Source organism: Tachyglossus aculeatus, chromosome 14 (assembly GCF_015852505.1).
Source record: "Tachyglossus aculeatus isolate mTacAcu1 chromosome 14, mTacAcu1.pri, whole genome shotgun sequence".
In the NCBI taxonomy this organism is placed as follows: Eukaryota; Metazoa; Chordata; class Mammalia; order Monotremata; family Tachyglossidae; genus Tachyglossus; species Tachyglossus aculeatus.
The window spans coordinates 58,309,378-58,332,445 of NC_052079.1; the positions used below are offsets into that span (position 1 = coordinate 58,309,378).

At 56.5% G+C, this 23,068-nt stretch overlaps 1 protein-coding gene across 1 annotated transcript in view; it reads left to right on the forward strand.

Moving 5' to 3' along the window:
* KIAA0930 (KIAA0930 ortholog) overlaps positions 1–23,068 on the forward strand; it is a 37,171-nt gene that overhangs the window by 11,117 nt on the left and 2,986 nt on the right. The window contains exons 3-10 of the mRNA XM_038756097.1: positions 1,556–1,655; positions 14,120–14,268; positions 14,856–14,996; positions 15,750–15,827; positions 16,959–17,060; positions 18,141–18,281; positions 19,573–19,767; positions 22,241–22,403. Coding sequence (XP_038612025.1) covers positions 1,556–1,655; positions 14,120–14,268; positions 14,856–14,996; positions 15,750–15,827; positions 16,959–17,060; positions 18,141–18,281; positions 19,573–19,767; positions 22,241–22,403 — 1,069 coding nt within the window. The remainder of the gene's footprint in view (positions 1–1,555; positions 1,656–14,119; positions 14,269–14,855; positions 14,997–15,749; positions 15,828–16,958; positions 17,061–18,140; positions 18,282–19,572; positions 19,768–22,240; positions 22,404–23,068) is intronic.

Here is a 23,068-nt window from a genome sequence, read left to right on the forward strand (position 1 = left end):
CATTCTGGGACCTTTATTATTAATATAATAATAATTATAATAATAATGACAGCATTTGTTAAGCGCTTACTATGTGCAAATCACTGTTCTAAGCGCTGGGGGGATACAAGGTGATTAGGTTGTCCCACGTGGGGCTCACAGTCTTAATCCCCATTTGACAGATAATAATAATAATAATATTTGTTAAGTACTCACTATGTGCAAAGCACCGTTCTAAGCGCTGGGGAGGTTACAAGGTGATCAGGTTGTCCCACGGGGGGCTCACAGTCTTAATCCCCATTTTACAGATGAGGTAACTGAGGCCCAGAGAAGTGAAGTGACTTGCCCAAAGTCACACAGCTGACAATTGGCGGAGCGGGGATTTGGACCCACGACCTCTGATTCCAAAGCCCGGGCTCTTTCCGACAGATGAGGGAACTGGGGCTCAGAGAAGTGAAGTGACTTGTCCAAGGTCACACAGCTGACACGTGGTGAGGGCGGGGCGCGGAGGGGAGGAGGGGGGCGGGGCGCGGAGAGGGGGGCGGGGCGCAGAGAGGGGAGGGGGGCGGGGCGCGGAGAGGGGGGCGGGGCGCTGGGGGGGAGGGGGGCGCGGAGAGGGGGGCGGGGCGCAGAGAGGGGGAGGGGGCGGGGCGCGGAGAGGGGGGCGGGGCGCTGGGGGGGAGGGGGGCGGGGTTTGGAGGGGGAGAGGGGCGGGACGCGGAGGGGGAGAGGGCGGGGCGCGGAGGGGGGAGAGGGGGCGGGGCTTGGAGGGGAGAGGGCGGGGCGCGGAGGGGGGAGAGGGGCGGGGCTTTGGGTGAGGGGCGGGGCTTGGAGGGGAGAGGGCGGGGCTTGGATGGGAGGGGCGGGGCTTGGAGAGGAGGGGGCGGGGCGCGGAGCGGGTGGAAGGGGCGGGGCTTGGAGGGGGAGGGCGGGGCTTGGAGGGGAGGGGGCGGGGCTTGGAGGGGGCGGGCCTGGGGGCGGGGCTCCTGAGGACGGTGAAGGGTGAAGGGTGGGGCTCCGGGGGGCGGGGACTGTGTGTGTGTGTGTGTGTCTGTGTCTGTGTGTCTGTCTGTGTCTGTGTGTGTCCGTGTCCGTGTCCGTGTCCGTGTCCCCGGCGGGGCGGGGCGGGGCGGGGCGCGGCGGGGCAGAGCGGGCGGCCGTTGCAGGCAGGAAGCTCCGCTTCGGTCCGTGCCGTGCCGGTCCGTAAGTGTCCCCTGCCCCCGCCTCCTTCCCGGGGCTGGTCCCGGGGCGGCCCGGGGCTATGGGGCGGCGGAGCGGCTGAGGCCGGACCCCCCCGCCGCCCCCCCCGAGCCTGGGCCTGGGCCTGGGCCCGGGCCTGGGCCTCCGCCTCCTCGGGCTCGTTGGCCTGCGATGGTCCGGGGCCCGGCTCCTCGGCGCGGCCCGGCTCGGCGCGGCGCGGCCCGGCATGGCTTCCCCCAGGCCCGGCGGGCGGCCCGCGGCGGGGGCTCCGGGGGTCCCGGGACCCCCGGGGAGCCCCCGCCTCCTCCTCCTCCTCCCCCCCCCGGGGGTCCCGCCGCCCTCGCCGCCGCCGCCGCCGGCGGGGTCCGGGCCGGAGGAGCGCGCGGGCCCGGCCGAGCCGTCGCTGCAGCGGATGCTGCGGGCCATCGGGGACGAGAGGAGCCGGCTGAGCGCCCGCCGGGACCCCGCCGGACTCGGTCAGTCACGGGGCGGCCGGCGGGCGGAGGGACGGACGGACGGACGGACGGACGGCGGGCGGGGGAGCCTCGCCTTTCCCCGTCCCCCGGGGAGGGGGCCCGAGGCAGGGGGCTGCCCCGGGACCCTGCTGCTCGCAGACCCTTCCGTCTCCCAGCTCTTTGTTGCCCCGACTCCCTCCCAACCGGCCGGGCGATCGGATTTACGGAGCGTCTACTAGGTGCGGGGCACTGTTTTAGACGTCTATTGGGTGCAGGGCACCGCTTTGAGCGCCTACTCTAGGAAGGACCCTGTTTTGAGCGCCTGCTGCATGCAGGACACCGTTTTGAGCACCTACTGTGTGCAGAACACTGTTTTGAGGGCCTGCTATATGTAGGCAGGGCACCGTTTTAGGCATCCACCGGGTGCAGGGCACCGTTTTAGGCATCCACCGGGTGCAGGGCACCGTTTTAGGCATCTACCGGGTGCAGGGCGCCGTTTTAGGCATCTACCGGGTGCAGGGCACCGTTTTAGGCATCTACCGGGTGCAGGGCGCCGTTTTAGGCATCTACCGGGTGCAGGGCACCGTTTTGAGCACCTGCTGGATGCAGGGCACCGTTTTGAGCACCTGCTGGGTGCAGGGCACCGTTTTGAGCACCTGCTGGGTGCAGGGCACCGTTTTGAGCACCTGCTGGGTGCAGGGCACCGTTTTGAGCACCTGCTGGGTGCAGGGCACCGTTTTGAGTACCTGCTGGATGCAGGGCACCGTTTTGAGTACCTGCTGGATGCAGGGCACCGTTTTGAGCTCCTACTGTGGGCAGAGCACCGTTTTGGGCCCCTACTGTGGGCAGAGCACTGTTTTAATAATAATTATGGTATTTGTTAAGCGCTTACTATGCGCCAAACACTGTTCTAAGTTCTGGGGTAGATAAAAGGCAATCGGGTTGGACAAAGTCCCCATCCCACGGGGAGCCTCACTGTCTTAATCCTCATTCTTCAAATGAGGTAACTGGGGCTCAGAGAAGTGAAGGGACTTGCCCGAGGTCACAGAGTAGACAAGCGGCGGAGCGGGGATTAGAACCCATGACCTTCCGACTCCCAGGCCTGTGCTCTATCCATTGTGCCGTGCCTGTTTTGAGCGCCTGTTGTGTGCAGAACACTGTTCCAAGTGCCTGGGAGGGGACAGGGAGCATGCCAGTGTCGGTGGTAGGCACCATCACTGCCCATAAGGAGCTTCTAGTAGGAAGGGGGGGACAAAATAAGTTAGAGAGAGGGGAAATGTCAAAAGCGGGGTCGCGGATGTCAGGTTCACAGGTCTCAGCACCTGTTCAGTGGAAGAACCGGTCTGCTTTAACTTGAGGGCTGAGAAGGCAGGTCTGTGCTCTGCACACAGTAAGCGCTCAATAAATACCATTGATTGATTGATTGTGCTGGGTCTCTGGGGAGGGACAGGGGTGTGGGATGGTCAGGGATGGAAAGGGGAGAGCCAGGGGGGTGGGATGGGCCATCCTGGGCTACTGGGGAGACTCAGGGGATGGGTGGACTGGGCTGGGGCACTGGGGGAGAGTCAGGGGTGATGGGTGGGCAGTGCTGGCTCAGTGGGGGAAAGTCAGAGATGTTGGATCAATCAATCAATCGTATTTATTGAGCGCTTACTGTGTGCAGAGCACTGTACTAAGCGCTTGGGAAGTACAGGTCGGCAACATATAGAGACAGTCCCTACCCAACAGTGGGTTCACAGTCTAAAAGATGATCCATGGATGATCCATGGTGGGCCACACCATGTGTCTCTTCAAGGACACAGCCCAAAATGGGCAAGTCCCTTGTCAGCAGTTGGAGCAGTTTCCATCCGCTTTCCTGCTCCGGTCACTCCAGTCCACGAAACCCTCTTCCTGCCTGCCTGCCCTCCGCCCTTCCTCCCCCAACCCCACGGCCACTTCCCAAAACAGCAGCGGGGGCGGGATGGAGGGAAGATTGGGTGCAGGGTCAGAGGCGGGGAGTGAACTTGTGCAGCTCTTTCGGTTCCTGCCCCGCTTAATGGTGTGTACCGAGCGTCCAACTGGGTGAGTGAGCAGGAAAGTACAACCCCGGACCCGTTCCCCAGTGCTCAGTGGGTACCACTGATTGATCAGTTTGACTGGTCCCTGAGAGCTTCCAATCTAAGAGATCCATCAATCGTATTTATTAAGCGCTTATTGTGTGCAGAGCCCTGTATTATGCTCTTGGGAGAATACATTATAACAGAGTTGACTATATTGCCCACAATGAGTTTACAGTCTAGAGGGGGAGATGGATAATAATAATAACAATAATAATAATAATGATATTTGTTAAGCGCTTACTATGTGCGAGGCACTATTCTAAGCGCTGGGGGATACAAGGTGATCAGATTAATACCCATTCTTAATCCCCATTTACTGAAGTAACTGAGGCACAGAGAAGTTAAGTGGCTTGCCCAAGGTCACTCAGCTGACAAGTGGCAGAGCCGGGATTCAAACCCATGACCTCTGACTCCCAAGCCCGTGTTCTTTCCACTGAGCCACGCTGCTTCTCTAATAGTAATAGTAGTACTTGTTAATTACTTATTGTGTACCAGGCACCGTGCTAAGCGCTGGAACTGATACAAGCAAATTGGGTTAGACACGGTCCCTTTCCCACCCGGGGCTCCCAGTATTGATCTCCATTTGACAGATGGGGTGATTGAGGGCCAGAGAAGTGAAGTGACCTGGCCAAGATTACACAGCAGACAAATGGCAGAGCCGGGATTAGAACCCAGATCCTTCTGACGCCCAGGCCCACGCTCTATCCAGTAGGCCATACTGCTTCAATTCCGAATGTGGACATAAGTGCAGTGGGGCTGAGCGTGAGGTGAATAAAGGGTGAAAATCCAAGTTCAAGGGCAAAAGAAGAGGAAGTGGGGAAAGAGGAAATGAGGGCTTAGGGAAGGCCTCTTGGAGGAGATGGATTTGAAGAAGATTTACTGGGAGCCGGGGGAGGCCGAAGGGCCATTGGAATCAGGCTGATGAGACTAGCTCCTCCGAATCCAGTGGGGTTTTCCAAAGAAAACCCGGCACCCCAAGCCCGGCAGAGCTCAACCTTCTTGTCCATCCCCCTGCTCACGCTGCTGCTTGCTGCAACCAGCATTCTGGGAGTGGAGTGGTCCCTGGTGTAGCAGCAGGAGAGGGTGACTCACTCCGGGGCTTGTGACTTTTACTCCTCCCTGAGAGTTCCCCGCCCCGGCCCTCCTCCCCGCCATCCCCCTAGTCCTGGGGCCCCTGGGATCTTTCACAGGCCCCTGAGGAATCTCGAGTGCAGGCTTCAGTGGGTGAGGGGCTTGGAGGATCTCTGGCAACAGAGGGAGAGAAAGAGAGAGAGAGAGCCCTTGTTCTGCTGGGCTCCCCTCCCCCCAGGGCTGTTCCCTGTCTGGACCTGTCCCTGTGCTGGACACATGCAGGTGGGGGAGCTGAGGCCCAGAGAAGTGAAGTGACTTGCCCAAAGTCACGCAGCCGACAGTTGGCGGAGTCAGGATTGGAACCCACGACCCCTGACTCCAAGGCCCGGGCTCTTTCCACTGAGCCACACTGCTTCTCTAATGCCTGTTTTGCTGTCTGTCTCCCCCCTTGTAGATTGTGAGCCCGCTGTGGGCAGGGAGGGTCTCTCTTTGTTGCTGAAGTGTCCTTCCCAAGCGCTTAGTACGGTGCTCTGCACACAGTAAGCGCTCAGTAAATACGATTAAATGAAATGAAATGACCTCCTGACCCTCCGCGTGGCCCCTCCGGCTTGGACCCCGGCTGGACCAGCCCCTGCCCCAGGGGGTTCGTGTGAGCTGGTGAAACCCGCCTCAGGTGGCACCCTCCCCGAGAACCGACGGTGTCCAGGCCCGCGTCGGGCAGGGGAACGGGTCACCCCCGCGGCTGCCCACCTCGGTGGCCCACAGGCCCGGGCCTGGGTCATCCGGTCACTGGTCACTGCTGGAGGGGGGGTCCCCAGATGACAGAAGTCCGGCTGTTCTGGGACACCAGCCGGCCCCCACTCCGTCACTTTGGGCACTTCACGGGGCCTCGGTTTCCTCACCTGTGAAATGGGGTTAAGATCCCTGAGGACGGTCCCTTGTAGCCTGCGGAAGTTTCCCAGTACATCCCACTGCTGGGTGGATGGATTGAGCAGGTGGTCTCCACGGCCCGCTCCTCATCTGGGCTGGGTTGTTGTAGTAGGAAAGAAGCAGGGCCGAGGAGGAGGAGGTGGCAAGGTGATTGAGTGATCTAAAGCCGATGGTGAGGACTTACTGACCCGTACAGTGTCTTCGCATCACCTCACCTAGTGGGAAGAGCACCGGCCTGAGAGACTGAGGACCAGGGTCCTAATCCCGACTCTACCACTTCCCTGTATAGTGATCCTGGGCATGTCACTTCACTTCTCTGGGCATCAGTTTTCTCATTTGGAAAATGGGGATTCAGTCCCTATTCTCCCTCCTTAGACTGTGGACCCCATGTGGGACGGGGACTGTGTCTGTGTCCTGGTGATCTTGTATCTACCCCAGTGCCTGGCCCAGGATAAGGGCTAGAGAAATGCCATTATTATTAGATGTAGTAATATTACTACTATTATTATTAATGTCATCATCTCCATTCATTCATTCATATTTATTGAGCGCTTACTGTGTGCAGAGCACTGCACTAAGCGCTTGGGAAGTACAAGTCGTCAACATATAGAGATGGTCCCTACCCAACAACGGGCTGTGCCAACTCTGTGGGAGCAATGAGGCCAGCTGAGGATGAAGCCGTTGATTGGGCCCATCGGCAGTCTGATCCGGATTTCTGACCTCGCTCCCCTCACCTTCTGGAAATTCCAGGACCCGAGGGCCAGGGACCTTGAGATCGTACTTATTTCTTATTGTTTTCTTCCCCAGAAGTGCCCCAATAATACCATAGAATAGGCATTAGAGCATTCAGTGAGCCCGTTGTTGGGTAGGGACCGTCTCTAAATGTTACCAACTTGTACTTTCCAAGCGCTTAGTATAGTGCTCTGCACACAGTAAGCACTCAGTAAATACAATTCAATGAATGAATGAATGAATTCATCTGGGAAACTGGAGACCCAGCTTTTCCTCTGGTCTGTTGGGTGACCCTGGGCAAGTCATTCTACCTCTGTGGGCCTCAGGTTCCTCCTCTGTAAAATGTGGATGAGATGCCTGCTCTTCGTCCCCCTCGGACCGTGAGCCCTGCTTGAGCAGGGGTTGTGTGGCTTGTGATTGATTGCCCAAACAACACTTAGCAGAAAATAAGTGCTTAATAAACACGCATCACTAACTCCCAGGGTGTTTGGAAGAGCTGGAAGCTGGTTACCCTCCAGGACACCTACCCTCAACATTAGGGATGTACCATCCAATGCCCCGACTCTCCTCCCAGCACGGGCCATCCAACATTCCAGCTCTCCATCCCTGACTCTCCATTAGTGACCCAGCATGGACCATCCAACAGTCCCAACTCTCCCCTCCCTATCCCTGACTCTTCCCCAGTGACCCAGCATAGACCATTCAACACCCCTGACTCTCCCCGCTCCATCCCTGACTCTGTCCCAGTGACTCAAGATAGCCCTCTTGTCTGCGATTTAATCAATCAATTCGTCATATTTATTGAGCACTTACTGTGTGCAGAGCATCGTACTAAGCGCTTGGGAGAGCCCAGTATAACAGAACTGGTACATGTTCCCTGCCCGTGATGAGCTTCCAATCCTTGCTTGAGTCTACTCTGATGCAGTTGGAATTCCAGTCACTAAACTCTGTTTCCAAGCCCAGCCCTCGGTGTTTGCTTTGAGATAAGGGAATTGGGTTCAAACATAATGACCCTTAACCTGTCTGTGTCAGCCTCCTTTGACCAAGCACCCCGCCCCAGCCCAGCAGCCCTCAGCCCCACAACCTGGCCTAGCAGGTCCTTCGGCGTCTGGGGGGTGTAATTAACAGCCGTCTGTACCTCTTGTTGTCCGGGAAAGAGCCCAGAGTGACATTTTCCACTCATTTAGGATGGAGTATCGTGACCCCGTGTCTTCTGCCAAAGGAGGAACACCTAAAGCCAGAGTTTTGAAAATGAAACGATTTGAACACGCTTGCAGGAAAGCGGTGCCTGGAAACTCCCTGAATTTGAGTCTCCCAACGGCGCTATTTGACTTCAGCGAGACTTCATTTTCCCCAGACTTCTTACATTACTCCTTACTCCCCTTACACATCCTGTAAGCAGAACCCTGCCTGGGAGCCCAGGGATCTAACAGCTACCCACCCTGGCCCCCAGCTCCATCGCATCCCGCCGTGGGACTCAGGAGTAGACCGTGTGGCTTAGCGGATAGAGCCCCCATCCCCATCTCTGAGAGGTGGGGAGAGGCAGCGATCCTGATCCCCATTTGACAGATGAGGAAACTGATCCCCGAGGAGGTCACGTGACTCGCCCAGGGTCACACTGCTGGCCATGGGCAGAGCTGGCTCTGGAAACTTAGAGAAGCAGCATGGCATAGTGGTTGGAGCACCGACCTGAGGGTCAGAAGGACCTGGGTTCTAATCCGGCTCTGCTGTTTGCTGTTGGGACCTTGGGTGAGTCACTTCACTTTTCTGGGCCTCAGTTCCCTTATCTGTAAAATGGGGATTGAGACTGGAAGCCCCATGTGGGACAGGGACTCTGTCCAACCTGATTGGCTTGTATCTACGACGGCGCTTAGTACAGTACCTGGCCCGCAGTAAGCGCTTAACAAATACCATTAAAAAAAACCAAACCCGGGTCCCCTGACTCCCAATATCGGGCTCTACCTGCCGATCCAAGCTGTCTCAATAGCAGAGGTTTATTGAGCACCTACTGTAAGCAGAACCCTGCCCTGGGAGCCCAGGGAGCTAATAGCTACCTGCCCTGACCCCCAGCCCCATTGCATCCCGCTCTGGGACTCAGGGGCAGACCGTGCGGCCTAGCGGATAGAGCCCCCATCCCCTTAGCTTGTGACTCTGGGTGGGGCAGGGCCTGGGGCCCATCTTCATCATCGTCATCATCAATGGTCTTTGATAGCATCAATGGTCTTTGATGGCAGCACAACAGAGCTAGTAGACAAGTTCCCTGCCCACAATGAGCTCACCATGGGATTACGTCCACCTCGGCGCTGGGTACGGGGGTGGGTGGTGGGGGGCTTGGCTCATAATAATGATGATGGCATTTGTTAAGTGCTTACTATGTGCAAAGCACTGTTCTAAGCGCTGGGGAGGATACAAGGTAATCAGGTTGTCCCACATAGGGCTCACAGTCTTAATTTCCATTTTACAGATGAGGTAACCGAGGCACAGAGAAGTTAAGTGACTTGCCCAAAGTCACACAGCTGACAAGCTGCGGAGCTGGGATTAGAACCCATGACCTCTGACTCCCAAGCCCTGGCTCTTTCCACAGAGCCACACTGCTTCCCTAGTAATAATGACGGCATTTGTTAAGCGCTTACAATGTACAGAGCACCGCTCTAAGCACTGGGGAGGATATAAGGTGATCAGGTTGTCCCACATGGGGCTCACAGTCTTAGTCCCCGTTTTACAGATGAGGTAACTGAGGTCCAGAGAAGTTAAGTGACTTGCCCAAAGTCACACAGCTGACACTTGGCGGAGTGGGGATTCTAACCCAAGACATTTGCCTCTGAAGCCCATGCTCTTTCCACTGAGCCATGCTGCTTCTCGTAGGAAGCATTTAACAAAAATCCCTGTTAGCACTGGGTGCGTGGTCCATGTTGGGGCCCGGCCTAGCCCCGATGCTTGCGGGCAGCTCTGCCAGAGTGGGTATCGGGGGGCACCTCACACTCAGGAGTGGGGGAGGATGCAAACGCCATCTCCCCTTCCAGGCCCAACAGCTGCCTTATGTGGGGGGCCGGGGGAGGGGAGCAAGGCGCAGGCAGGCAGGCAGACACGTGGCAGGAAAAGGTCAGTTTGAAAGGGCTCTGAGCTTAGGTGGCATCAAAGAACCCCCACCTCCGCCGGAGAACTAATCAGCAGAATTCCAGTTCTAATCCGTTTCTGCTGTGGGCTGTATTGGGTGCCAGCTGGCGGCAGGGCGCTGTACTGGATGTATGGGAGAATGCAGTAAAGAGTCCCAGTCCTTGCCACGGGTCCCCTGGAATGGCTCATGGAGATGGTGGCTTTGTGTGGCCGGGGGCGGAGAGGAGGGAAGTGCGGGGAGTCAGAGGCAGGGCCGGGAAGGATGAGCGCATCCCCTTGGCGGGGAGGGGTGCCCAGCTGGGCCCGAGCGATGGACTCCCCGCTGCCCCCCCGCCCCTCCAGCCCGTGGGGGATGGGAGGCTGCCAGTGACTCACCCCCGCTGCTGCTTGGGGGCGGGGGAGAGAGTTCTGCTCCCAAGCCACGTCCTCCTCCCGCGCCCACCCCCACGTCAAATATAGCCCGGCTGGGAACACGAGCGGGCGGAGCGGGTGGTACCACCTGCTTCTGCCCACCTCTGCCAGCGGACGGCACCCACGGCCCCACAGCCGCTCGCTCCCCTGCCCGGCTCTCCTACGATCTTAATCGTGCCTTGTGAAGATGCCCGTCCGCAGTTGCCTTCAGGCCCGGACTCTGGAGGAGCTGGGCTTCGGGTGTAGCCAGAGGGATTTCGGGGAGACTCCGGGGAGGCTCCCCAGGAGGGGGTGGCATCAGCCCTGGGTTCGGTGACCCCTGGCGGGGGTGGTAACGCCGCCTCCGGGTGGCTTTGAGAAGGGCCGATCCTCATCCTCCTGCGATGGCTAAGGGGAGGCCCTGCCGGGAGGTCGGGGGAATGGACCAGATGACCTCTGACCTCCCCATCTAGAGCAGGAGGCCCATGCAGAGCAGATTTCAGCCACCCTTGTTCTCCATCCTGCTCCCGCTCTGTCTGTGTCTCCCATTTGGTTAGGAGCCAGGAAGTATCTTGGGCTCCGATGGACTTCCCACGTACTCGGTACAGTGCCCTGCACTCAGCACAATGCCCTGCATTCAGTATGTTCCACAGATTGATTACCGTTCATCTTCACAGTCCCTTTTAGTGACCACTACGCCACCCGGCCTCCTGGTAGATCCCAGACCCCGGCCACCTGTCCACCCTCCCTCTGCCCACCAGCCCCGGCCGCAGAGTGGGGGACTGGGGGCCCCGGGCCGAATACCCGGAGGGCTGGGTGGCCGGCCACAGCCGAGGCACGGTAGCCTCTCTGCTCCTGTGGGAATTCTGCCCGGCCAGAGGAGGACAGCCCGGCCCTGAACCCAGATCGGGATCACCTGGAGCAGAGAGATGGTCCTGAGTGGTGGGGTACAGGAGGAATTCAGAATTCCTGGGTGGGAGTTAAGATTCTGGGGGAAGGAATGACTGGAAGCAGGAGCCCCTACCCACCCACCGCCCCCATCATGGCTCTGTTCCCTCCTCCCAGAGCAGGATGGTCTCACTGATCATGTGTGTCTCCCTCTCTCCCCTTCCCAGGGTTGGATGGCCCCAAGCACTGCGCTAAGCACTGGGGCGGATGCAAGATAATTAGTTCAGACACCCCATGAGCCCTCAATCTTGGGAGAATGGTGATTTTTTGGTTTTTTTAATGGTATTTGTTTAGCACTTACTACGAGTCAGGCACTGAACTAAATGCTGCGGTAGATGCAATATAATCAGGTTGGACACAGCCCATGTCCCACATGGGGCTCACAGTCTTAATCCCCATTTTACAGACGAGGTCACTGAGGCAGGATGGTTCCACCCATTGTGACTTTATCACCTCCTCCCAGGGTGGGAGGTCTCACCCATCATGACTTGGTTACCTCCTCCTGGGGAGGATTGGTCTCATCCATCGTGGCTCTGTCTCCTCTTCTCACGGTAGGGTGGTCTTGCCCCTCGTGGCTGTGTCGCCCCCTCCCAGGGTGTGTTGGGGACTGGGTTTAAGGCTGTGGAGCTGATGATGGATGGCCCCGGCCTAGCTGAAGAAGAGGAGGAGGAGGAGGGAACTCGAGGAAAAGAGGCCGCGACCGGGGGGCTGGCCAGGCCGCTGAGGGCTCCCGGTCTGGCTGCCCTGGTCCCCATGTGGCCTGTCAGGACTGGACTGGAGTGTGGCCATCAGGGAAACCCCATTTATTCTGATTCCACAACCTGTCAGTATTTCCGTGTCCGTCTCCTCCGCTAGCATGGAGGGAAAGTTCCAGTTGGAAGCTTCCACCACATGCTGAGCCCTGTTCTAGCTCAGGGAGCTGTAGGGAACCTGAGGTGATGGGGAGGGAGGGAGCGAGAGACAGAGTGGACGTGGTTGTGAGATACTTTCCGTCAAGGAACTTCCAGTCTACCATATGAAGTGCTCTGAACTGAGCCCTTGAGAGAGCCCAGCAGCCGTCAGTCCATGGCCTCCGGGGCCCAGAGAGAGTACAAAGCTCCCTTTAAAGGCCGCTTTGTGTCGGGTGATCAAAAAGTGACCTGGCCTTAGCAGGGGGAGGAGGCCGGCACCAGGTGACTCCAGTGAACAGAGCGCCGTCTGTGTCGGGCAGCCCCGATGGAGCCGGCTCTGTCACTGGACGGGAATGCCGGGCAACCGGCCCCGGGGGTCTGGGCTAGTGGGCGCGGAGCTTGATCAGGACCAGAAAGATTTTCTGATCTCAGGCGACTAGCTGCGCTCTTCTGAAATTATTCCATCCCCTCCCGATCTCACTGCGCAGCTTCCTGTGACCGATTGATTGACTAGGCCCCGGTGGATCCTCTCTTTCCCATCAGCGGCTATTCCGACCTTCCAGAACCTCTGTAATTATAATAATAATGATAATGATGGTATTTAAGTGCTTACTATGTGTCAAGCAGTGTTCCGAGCACTGGGGTAGATACAAAATAATCAGGTTGGACACAGTCCCTGTCTCACATGGGGCTCACAGTGTTAATCCCCATTTTATAGATGAAGTAACTGAGGCACACAGAAGTGAAATGACTTACCCAACATCACCCAGCAGACAAGTGGCTGAGCTGGGATTAGAATCCAGGTCCTTTTGATTCCTGGGCCCGTGCTCTGTCCGCTGGACCACGCTGCATCAGGGCATCGTGAGGGGACATTTCCGCAGTCAGAAAGGATATGTTAGATTCCCTGAATATTCACAAGTCCCCCAAGGCCCATAGCACTTCCGTGCATAGTTATCTGTAAGTCATTTTCGTGTCCTTGCATAGTTATCTGTAAGTCATTTTCGTGTCTGTCACCCCCTCTAGTCTGTAAGCTCATTGTGAGCAGGAATCGTGTCTACTTACTCTGTAATATTGTACTCTTCCAAGCACTTAGTACAGTGCTCTGTACACAGTAAGTGAGGTCGGGTCTCCCGAGCTAGTAAAGATGGAAGGAAGCTCTCTTTCCCCTGGCGAGGTGTGAATTTTTAGAACTCTAAAGCACTCCAAGCCACTTACCCAGGCCTCGAAGCTCTTGAATCTATTTTGGGGTCTGAGGATTGTATCCTGGCCAATTTTTCTAGGAAAAAAAAATCACATGTGAAGATTCCTTGAGGTCCTGGGAGCTTCCGGCTGTGCCGAGCCCAATTCCAGAGATTTTCGGGGAGAAACACTACTTCCACTTCCTTCCAATTGTGCTTCTTTGCCTCTGCGGTTCTGGCAGCAGCAGGTGCAGAGCCTGGCTCTGGGGATCGGAAGACCTGGGTTCTTGTCCCAGCTGAACTGCACTGCGGGACTGGTCCTCGCTCTGCCAGCCTGTATTGATCATCCGGTCAGTGAGGGGGAAGCAACCATCCCCAAATCTCTCTGTCCTCCTTTTTTTTAAATGGTATTTGTGAAACGCTTACTGTGTTCCAGGCACTGTACTAAATGTTGGGGTAGATACAAGCTAATCAAGTTGAACCCAGTCCCTCTTCCTCCTGCTCCTCCTCCTTTTCTTCCTCCTCTTCTTCCTCCCCTTCCTGCTCCTCTTCTGCCTTGCCCCTGTTGCCCCGTGGGCTGGGTCTGTCTGGTATGTAAAGAGAAAATCACTCTAAATGAGTCATTAACAGAATTATGCTTAATTACAGCCAGGAATGAGTGTTTGGCCCACGGGGTTTCATCTGTGGACTTTGGGCTCCATTTGTGGGCCAGGCTTCTCTATGACCGCTGATGATCCCTGACTTCCCTTTGTGTCCGATTCCGTCGGTCAGGGTGACGTCTTTGGACCCTTGACACGCCCGCTTGGGCAAGTCACTTCACTTCTCTGTGCCTCAGTTACCTCATCTGTAAACGGGGATTGAGATTGTGAGCCCCACGTGGTACAACCTGATGACCTTGTATTTACTCCAGCACTTAGAACAGTGCTTGCCACATAGTAAGCGCTTAACAAATACCAATATCATCATCATCCCCTGCTGAGTCCCACCGTGGGATTTTCCCACAAATCCCAAGTTCTCCTGGCAGCCGGTGGGAGAAGCAGCGTCCAGGGAGGGGTGGGGGGCGGGCAGGGGGGGAGGTATCCTTTCCCGTCGGCCCCCCAGTGACCCTGTCCGAACCTCCCACCTGGCAGGGGGCTTCAAGGACGACCGCATCGTGTTCTGGACGTGGATGTTCTCCACGTCTTTCATGGAGAAGTGCTCCCCTCGCCAGGACGACATGCTCTTCTACGTCCGCCGCAAGCTGGCCTATGGTGGGGGTGACGGGGCCGAGGCCAGAAAGGTGAGCCCCGGGGCTGGGCTCGGGGGCACAGGGTGGGTTGCGGTGGCGGGGGGATGATGCCAGGCTTTCTTCTGGGCCCATCTGCCTAACCCCAGTCTTCTGGTCTTCTCGACTGTGAGCTGCTGTTGGGTAGGGACCGTCTCTATATGTTACAAACTTGTACTTCCCAAGCGCTTAGTACAGTGCTGTGCACACAGTAAGCACTCAATAAATATGATTGAATGAATGAATGAACCCCACCTGTCCCCCATCCCCCGACAGAGAGCACAGGAATCCCGGGGCAGTGCTGCTCCTCCGTCTCAGGTCCTCCCAGGGCGTCGACAGAGCCAAGGGAAGGCAGCCCCGCGGGGTGCCCAGACCCCCCAACCATCACCCCGGGAGAGTTGGTTAAGCCAAGCGCCAAGGGCCGAGCGCTGGGGTGGAGACAGAATGACCCGGTCGGAGCTGGTCCCCATGCCACGCGGGACTCCCAGCCTGGGAGGAGTCCGATGGTCCCCGCAGGGTGGGCCCGGGCCTTGGCTACCGGGGGCGGAGTGGGCCCCGGGGGTAGAGGAGCGGGGCCCTGGGCATGTGGCCGCCTTCCACAGGCCGGGGCGGACGTGGAGGCAGAGATGGAGGCGGAGGTGGAGGTGGAAGTGTACCGCAGGGACTCCAAGAAGCTGCCCGGCCTCGGCGACCCAGACATGGATTGGGAGGAATGTGTCTACCTGAACCTCGTTCTACAGAAGGTGCGGACGCGGTCACCGGGATCTGCCGGCCTGCCCCCCGCCCCCTCCACCCCCACCCTGGGATTCTCCCCCTGCCCCCCAGGACCCCATCCCCCCACCTCTGACCTGCCCCTCCCCAGGGACCCCGCAGATGGCTGCTGTGGGAGTTTGGGGAGTGTACAGTGCCTGGCCCATGGTGAGCACTTAACAAATACCATAATAATAATTATTATTATTATCATTTTCCACCATCCCTCAGTCACCTCCCCATAAGCCCTTGTGAGATTCCGAGTGATGGTTCAGGGAAAAGGCCCATCCCAGCCTCTCCCTTGGGGATTTGGGAGGGGCTGAGACACTGGAGGGCCCGGTCCCCTGGGTCTTTGGGTCTCCTGGGTCCTCCGGGTCTCTGGGCTCCCGGTCTCTCTTTGGGTGCCCCGAATAATAATAATAATAATAATGATGGCATTTATTAAGCGCTTACTATGTGCAAGCGCTGGGGAGGTTACAAGGAGATCAGGTTGTCCCACAGGGGGCTCCCAGTCCTCATCCCCATTTTACAGATGAGGGAACTGAGGCCCAGAGAAGTTAAGTGACATGCTCAAAGTCACACAGCTGACAACTGGCAGAGCAGGGATTTGAACCCATGACCCCTGACTCGAAAGCCCGGGCTGTTCCCACTGAGCCACGCTGCTTCTCTCTCTGGGTCCCCCGGGTCTCTGCGTCTCTATCTGTCTAACAGTGAGCCCTCCCACGGCCTTTCTTGCTCTGTTGCAGCTGGACTACACAGTCACCTGTGCTGTGTGCACACGCTCAGACAGTGGCGACATCCACATCCACAGAAAGAAGTCTCAGGTGAGGGGCTTGGCCTCCCCCAAAACCCCAAACTACCCCCTCTCCCCCAACCTCATCGTGCCCGAGAATCAGCCCTGGACCTCAGTGGCTCTTGCTCCCCTACCCCCGATCCAGGAAGAGCAGCCTGGCCTGTTGAGGGGAGGGGATTTGAGTTGCGCCCAGAATGGCGACAACCTCTCATGGCACACTGCTCTTGGTCAACTGGGGCCAGCTGCTGGCAGAGTCCCACTATCACGTGGGTGCCCGGGCACCTGACCATGACCCTTGCTGGCCCCTGGGCGTTCGGGTGAGCCGTATTTTAACCTCTTGGGAGAGTACCATTCAGTAGACTTGGTCAACGCAATCCCCACCCACAAGGCGCTTACTACAGTCTATGGCGGGGAGACAGACGTAAAATAAATTATGGATAAGGGGAACTGGCAGAGTGGAAGGATATGGACATAAGTGCCGAGGAGCCGAGGGTGGTGTGAATATCGAGGATCGGAGGGGTGCGGGTCCGACCGCATAGGTGACCTAGAGGGGAGGGAGGAGGGGAAATGAGGACTTCATTGGGGAAGGCCTCTTGGAGATTTGCTTTTAAGAGGGTTTTGATGGTGGGGAGAGCGGTGGTTTGTTGAATATCATCAGTGGTTTTTATTGAGCGCTGACTATGTGCAGAGCACTGTAATGAATGCTTGGGAGAGTAGGATACAATGCAGTTGGCAGACACACTCCCTGCCCTCTGCGAGCTTAGAGTCTAGAGGATACAAAAGGGGAGGGAGTTTCCGGCCAGAGGGAAGGCAAGGCGAGGGGCGGTGATGAGATAGATGAGATGGAGGCCCAGAAAGGAGGTCGGCATTAGAGCAGGGAGGGATTTGGGCTAGGTGGAGATGGGAGCACAGTGAGGCGCAGTCAGCGCCGGGCTCTTGCCCAGGTGGTGGACGTCCTGGTCTGTCTGCCTGCAGGCTCCCCCTCCCCCCCCCGGACTCCTAAGATGGTAAACTCGTTGCGGGCAGGGAATGTATCTGTTTATTGTTCTGTCATACTCTTCCAAGCATTTAGTATAGTCCTCTGCACATAATAAGCGCTCAATAAATACGATCGAATGCTGGACCGGTGGAACCTGGTCATCCCCGCGAAATCTCTTTTCAGCAAGTGTTCGCCTCTCCGAGCAAGCATCCCATGGACAGCAAAGGAGAGGAATCCAAGATCAGCTACCCCAACATCTTCTTCATGATCGACAATTTTGAAGAGGTGATGGGTGCCAGGGGAGGCCGCCCTCGCAGCCCTGGTTGTTTGGGAGATCGGGGACAAGGAAAACAAGCGGTGGGGGAGAATGCTTGGATCTGGGCCGTGGCTCCAACCCACCGTTAATCCACAACACAGCCTGTTGCTCCCCGGCTCATCCTCACCACGGTCACGGCGCCCCACGGTTAATCCACACCGTGGCTACAGCACACCACAGCTAATCCATAGTATGGCCTTAAGGGCACTTGGTGGTTAATCCACACTGTGTTCACAGCGCCCTGTGGTTAATCCATACGGTGTCTACGGCACCCCACAATTAATCCACAGTGCAACCACAGTGCCCCATGGTTAATCCACACTATGACCGTGGCTAATCCACGACACAACGCCCCATGGTTAATCCACACTGTGACCAGCCCACCCCCGTCCCTGTGGTTAATCCACATTGTGATTGAACTCCAACTTAGTAAATCCACATCGCAGTCACCTGTCCCACAGCTGGCCAACACCCCAGGCATTGCGGCCCGGGGCCAATCCACATTGTGGGCATTTTACCTCGTAGTTAATCCACAACACGGACATGGCTCCCTGCAGCCAATCCATCCTGCAGTTACTGTAACCCGCAGTTAATCCACACCACAGTCACTATGCCCTGCAGTAAATCCACACTGGACGGCGCACCCCGCGTTAATCCACACTGCGATCACTGCACTCTGCATTAATCCACACTTCGGCACTGCACCCTGTGTTACGTCACACCGCCATCTCCGCACCCTACATTGATCCACACTGCGGTCAATGCACCCTGTGTTCATCCACACCGCGGTCAGTACACTCCCAAGTTCATCCACACCTCAAAAATGAAGAGTGTGGGCTGCACCCCAGCTCCTCAGGCTGCACAGGGGCAGCACTCGGGTTGGGGGGGTTCAGTGTGAAGGCAAGGTGGCGGCTGAGGGTCCAGGCAGGGCCAGCGTAGAGGAGGTGGCGAGCAGTGGGGACAGGGGCCGGTAGGTAGAAAGGCAGAGGGGGCAGGAAAGGGGACCCGGGGTTCACCGAAGGGCCTTTCTTTCGTGGGGACAACTGCAGGTGTTCAGTGACCTGACCGTGGGCGAGGGGGAGATGGTCTGCGTGGAACTGGTGGCCAGCGACAAGACGGACACGTTCCAAGGGGTCATCTTCCAGGGCTCCATCCGCTACGAGGCCCTCCGGAAGGTCTACGACAACCGGGTGAGGCGGCTGCGGCCGTCTGGAGGAGGCCCGGGTTGGGGGCGGCAGCGGCAGGGAGCGGCTCGGTTGTCCCCGGAGTCGTGGGACAACTTCGTTTCAACTTTAGTATTTTTATGGTATCTGTCGAGTGCTTCCTATGTGCCAGGCACTGTTCTAAGCACTGGGGTAGATACAAGCTAATCAGGTTGGACGCAGTCCATTTCCCACTTGGGGCTCACAGACTTCATCCCCATAGATGAGGTAACTGAGGCACAGAGAAGTGACTTGCCCAAGGTCACACATTAAACAAGTGGCAGAGCCGGAGTTAGAACTCAGGTCCTCTGATCCCCAGGCCCGGGCTCTTTCCACTAGGTATCTCTGCCTCTCCCAGGGGCTTCTCTCTCTCACCCAGTGGCTCCGGGGACCAATAGTCACTTACCTCCTCTAGCAATAATGATATTGAAGTATTTGCTAAGCACTTTGTGGTAATCGCTGGGGTAGATACGCTATATTCATATCAGACACAGTCCCTGTCTCACTTGGGGCTCCCAATCTAAGGGAAAGAGAACAACAGTTATTTTAATCCCCATTTTACAGAGGAGGAACTGGAGGCCCAGAGAAATTAAGTGACTTGTCCAAGGTCACCCAGCAGGCATTTGGCAGGGCTGGCATTAGAACCTGGGTCCTCCAATTCCCAGTCACTCAGTCAGTCAATCGCATTTATTGAGCACTTACTGTGCAAAGCACTGTACTAAGTGCTTGAGAGAGTACATTATAAGAGAGTCTTTTAGACTGTGAGCCCACTGTTGGGTAGGGACTGTCTCTATATGTTGCCAACTTGTACTTCCCAAGCGCTTAGTACAGTGCTCTGCACACAGTAAGTGCTCAATAAATACGATTGATTGATTGATTGACATTTCCTGCCCCAACGAGCTTCCAGTCTAGAGGGGGAGACAGATATTAACGTAATTAAATTACAGCTATGGACCTAAGTGCTGTGGGGCCCATGCTCTTTCCACGAGTCCACACTGCTTCTCTGGGCCTCAGGCTCTTCATCTGTAAAGTGGGGGCAAGCAAGCAGCGTGGCCTGGTGGGCCTGGAAGTCAAGACCTCCCAGCTCTGCCCTTTGTGGCTGTGTGGTCTCGGAGCAGGTGCTTAACCTCTCTGGGCCTCCATTTCCTCAACCGTGAAATGGGGCAAAAGTGCAGCAGGGTCGGGAGACCGGGGTTCTGGTCCTGGCTGGGGATGTGGACCGAGCGGAGGGGAGGGGGCAGATGGGCGGGCGGTGATGGCAGCATCGGTCGTCCTGCAGGTGAGCGTGGCTGCCAGGGTGGCCCAGAGGGTGAGTTTTGGCTTCTACAAGTACCACCCCATGGAGTTCGTGCGCATGAAGGGGCCGCAGGGCAAGGGTCACGCCGAAATGGCCGTCAGCCGCGTGGCCACCGGGGACACGTCGCCCTGCGGGACGGAGGAGGGCTCCGACCCCGCCTCCCCAGTGCACGACAGGGTGAGTGTGCGGCGCGGGGGTGAGGCTCCATGGGCCGGGGTCATTGGCGGGGGGCGAGGGGATAAAGAGGAGGACCCGTGGGCACGGAGGGCGAGGCCCTACAGAAAGCTTGTCAGACCTGCCCGTTCAGTGATCTTGGATGAGTCATTTCACTTCTCTAGGCTTCAGTTCCATCATCTGTAAAATGGGGATTAAGACTGAGCCCCACGTGGTTTGTGTATAACCTGATTAACTTGAATCTACCCCAGAGTTTAGAACAGTGCTTGGCACTTAGTAAGCACTTAACAAATACCACCGTCATCATCATCAATGGTATTTATTGAGCGCTTACTATGTGCAGAGCACTCTACTAAGCACTTGGGCGAGTACAATATGACAGAGTTGGCAGATACGTTCCCTGCCCACAATGAGCTTTCAGTGTAGAGGGGGAGATAGACATTAATATAAATATTTTGTGATATATAATTTAAAGATATCTACATAAGTGCTGTGGGGTTAGCAGTGATTGGGTCTGATCTGATTGTATTGTATCTATCCCAGAGCTCAGCACAACATAGGAGGCACTGATAATAATTTTGGTACTTCTTAAGCACTTACTCTGTGCCCCATAGACTGGAAACTTGTCCTCTAGACCGTAAGCTCATTGTAGGCATGGAATGTGTCTGTTCTACTGTTCTGTTGTTGTATTGCATTCTCCCAAGTGCTTAGTACAGTACTCCGCACACAGTAAGCGCTCAATAAATATGATTGACTGATTGCTGTAAGTGCTGGGGTAGATAGAAGCTAATCAGGTTGGACATAGTCCCCGTCCCACACAGGGCTCACAGTCTAGTACCGGAGAGTAGGATTTAATCCCCATTTTGCAGATGAGGGAACTGAGACACAGAAAAGTTAAGTGACTTGTCCAAAGTTACATGGCAGACATGTGGCAGAGCCAGGATTAAAACTCAGGTCCTCTGACACCCAGGCTTTTTTCCACCGGGCCATAACAAAAACAGTTAACTTACTATTCTTGTTGATATCATTGCATGATCCCCCAGGGAATTTTTGTCTTTTTACTTTATCAATCAACTGTAATTCCTGAGTGCGTACTGTGTGGCGAGCACTACACTGAGCACTTGGGAAGGTACAGTAGTTAGCAGACGTGATACTTGCCTCAGGAGCTTGCAGTCTACTGTGTATGGAGCCCTGTAATGAGCATTTGGAAGAGTACAAAAGAATTATTAGACAAAAGCCCTTCCCTCAAGGAGGTTACAGTCATTGCGTGCAGGGCGGTGGACAATACCATACTTAGTAGACACGCTCTTTGCCGTAGAGGAGTGAACAATCTAGTGGGGAGGCAGATGCTGAAATAATTAACGGACAGGAGGAGGAAGGAGACAGGACGATAATAGCGATTGCAAAACATGTCATGTGAATAGTAAATGAAAAAGGAAAGTCTGACTTTGGAGACCCATAGGAGAATTGTTTCAGGGAAGGAGAGGGGAGTCAGTGGGGTTGGCTGGTCCATGCTGGGGCAGTGAGCCAGAGTCAGGGATTCATTCATTCATTCATTCAATCGTACTTATTGAGCGCTTACTGTGTGCAGAGCACTGTACTAAGCGCTTGGGAAGTACAAGTTGGCAACCTATAGAGACGGTCCCTACCCAACAGTGGGCTCACAGTCTAGAAGGGGGGAGAGTCAGGAGTGTGAATGGTAATGTGCTTGGTCAGTTGGGGAGAGTCGGGGGTTGGATGGTCCATAATAATAATAATAATAGTAATAATGGTATTAAGCGCTTACTATGTGCAAAACACTGTTCTATGCACTGGGGGGGATACAAGGTGATCAGGTTGTCCCTCATGGGGCTCACAGTCTTAATCCCCATTTTACAGATCAGGTAACTGAGGCACAGAGAAGTTACGTGACTTGCCCAAAGTCACACAGCTGACAAGTGGCGGAGCCAGGATTAGAACTCATGACCTCTGGCTCCCAAGCCCAGGCTTTTTCCACCAAGCCACGCTGCTTCTCTATGCTGGGTTCATGCTGGGTTTCTGGGGGAAAGTCAGGGGGGTTGGACGGTCCATGCTGGATCACTGGGGGAAAGTCAGGGGGGGTTGGATGGTCCATGCTGGATCAATCAATCAATCGTATTTATTGAGCGCTTACTGTGTGCAGAGCACTGTACTAAGCGCTTGGGAAGTACAAGTTGGCAGCATATAGGGACAGTCCCTACCCAACAGTGGGCTCACAGTCTAATCTGGATCACTGGGGGAGAGTCAGGGGTGTGGGATGGTCTGTGTTGGGTCACTGGGGGAGAGTCAGGGATGGAGCGGGAAGAGCCAGGGGTAGGGAACAATCCGTGGTGGGTCACTGGGGGAGAGTCCGGGGGTTTGGATGACAGTACCTCTCCCCTAGGATCCAGCCAGCACCGTTTTGCATTGCTGATTTGATTTCTGTTTCTCCCGGCGGCGCGGCCCCTCCTCGCTCCAGGTGACGTCGTTCAGTACGCCCCCCACCCCGGAGCGCAGCCACCGCCCCTCCTTCTTCTCCCCATCCCTCAAGAGGAAAGGGCCCCGCAACCGCATCACCGAGATGAAGAAGTCGCACTCGGCCAACGACAGCGAGGAGTTCTTTAGGGATGACGACGGGGAAGGTAGGCACCGTCGCCGGACTCGTCCCCGTCCTGCAATGCCCGGGTTGGGCTGGGGGCCCAGGGCGGGGGGCAAGGAGGGTGAGCTGAGCTGGGGGCAGGCCCCACACCCCCTCCGCTACGTCTGCTGGGCGGCCTGGCCACCCCTTTTGGCCTCCCTCGACCAGGAGGGATGATGACCCTGCCACCCTGGACCAAAGGTGGGTGAGTTGATGGTGGGAAGCCCTCGGGCCCCTGCCCACTCTGCGCCACAGCCTCCCTGGGCCCCCGTCTGCCTGGCATCCCCGTCGGTCAGCAGGCGTAGAAAGCAGCATGGCAGAGTGGATAGAGCCCGGGCCTGGGAAGCGCCAGGTCATGGGTTCTAATCCCAGCTCTGCCACGTATCTGCTGTGTGACCTTGGGCAAGTCGCTTCACTTCTCTGGGCCTCAGTTACCTCACCTGGAAAATGGGGATTGAGACTGTGAGCACCATATGGGACGGGGCCTGTGTCCAACTCGATTTGCATGTATCCACCCCGGCGCTTAGTACAGTGCCTGGGACATAGTAAGCGCTTAACATATACCATCATTATTGTTAGAGAAGCAGCGTGGCTTAGTGAAAAGAGCACAGGTTTAGGAGTCAGAAGTTGGGGGTTCTAATCCCGGCTCTGCCACTTGTCAGCCGCGTG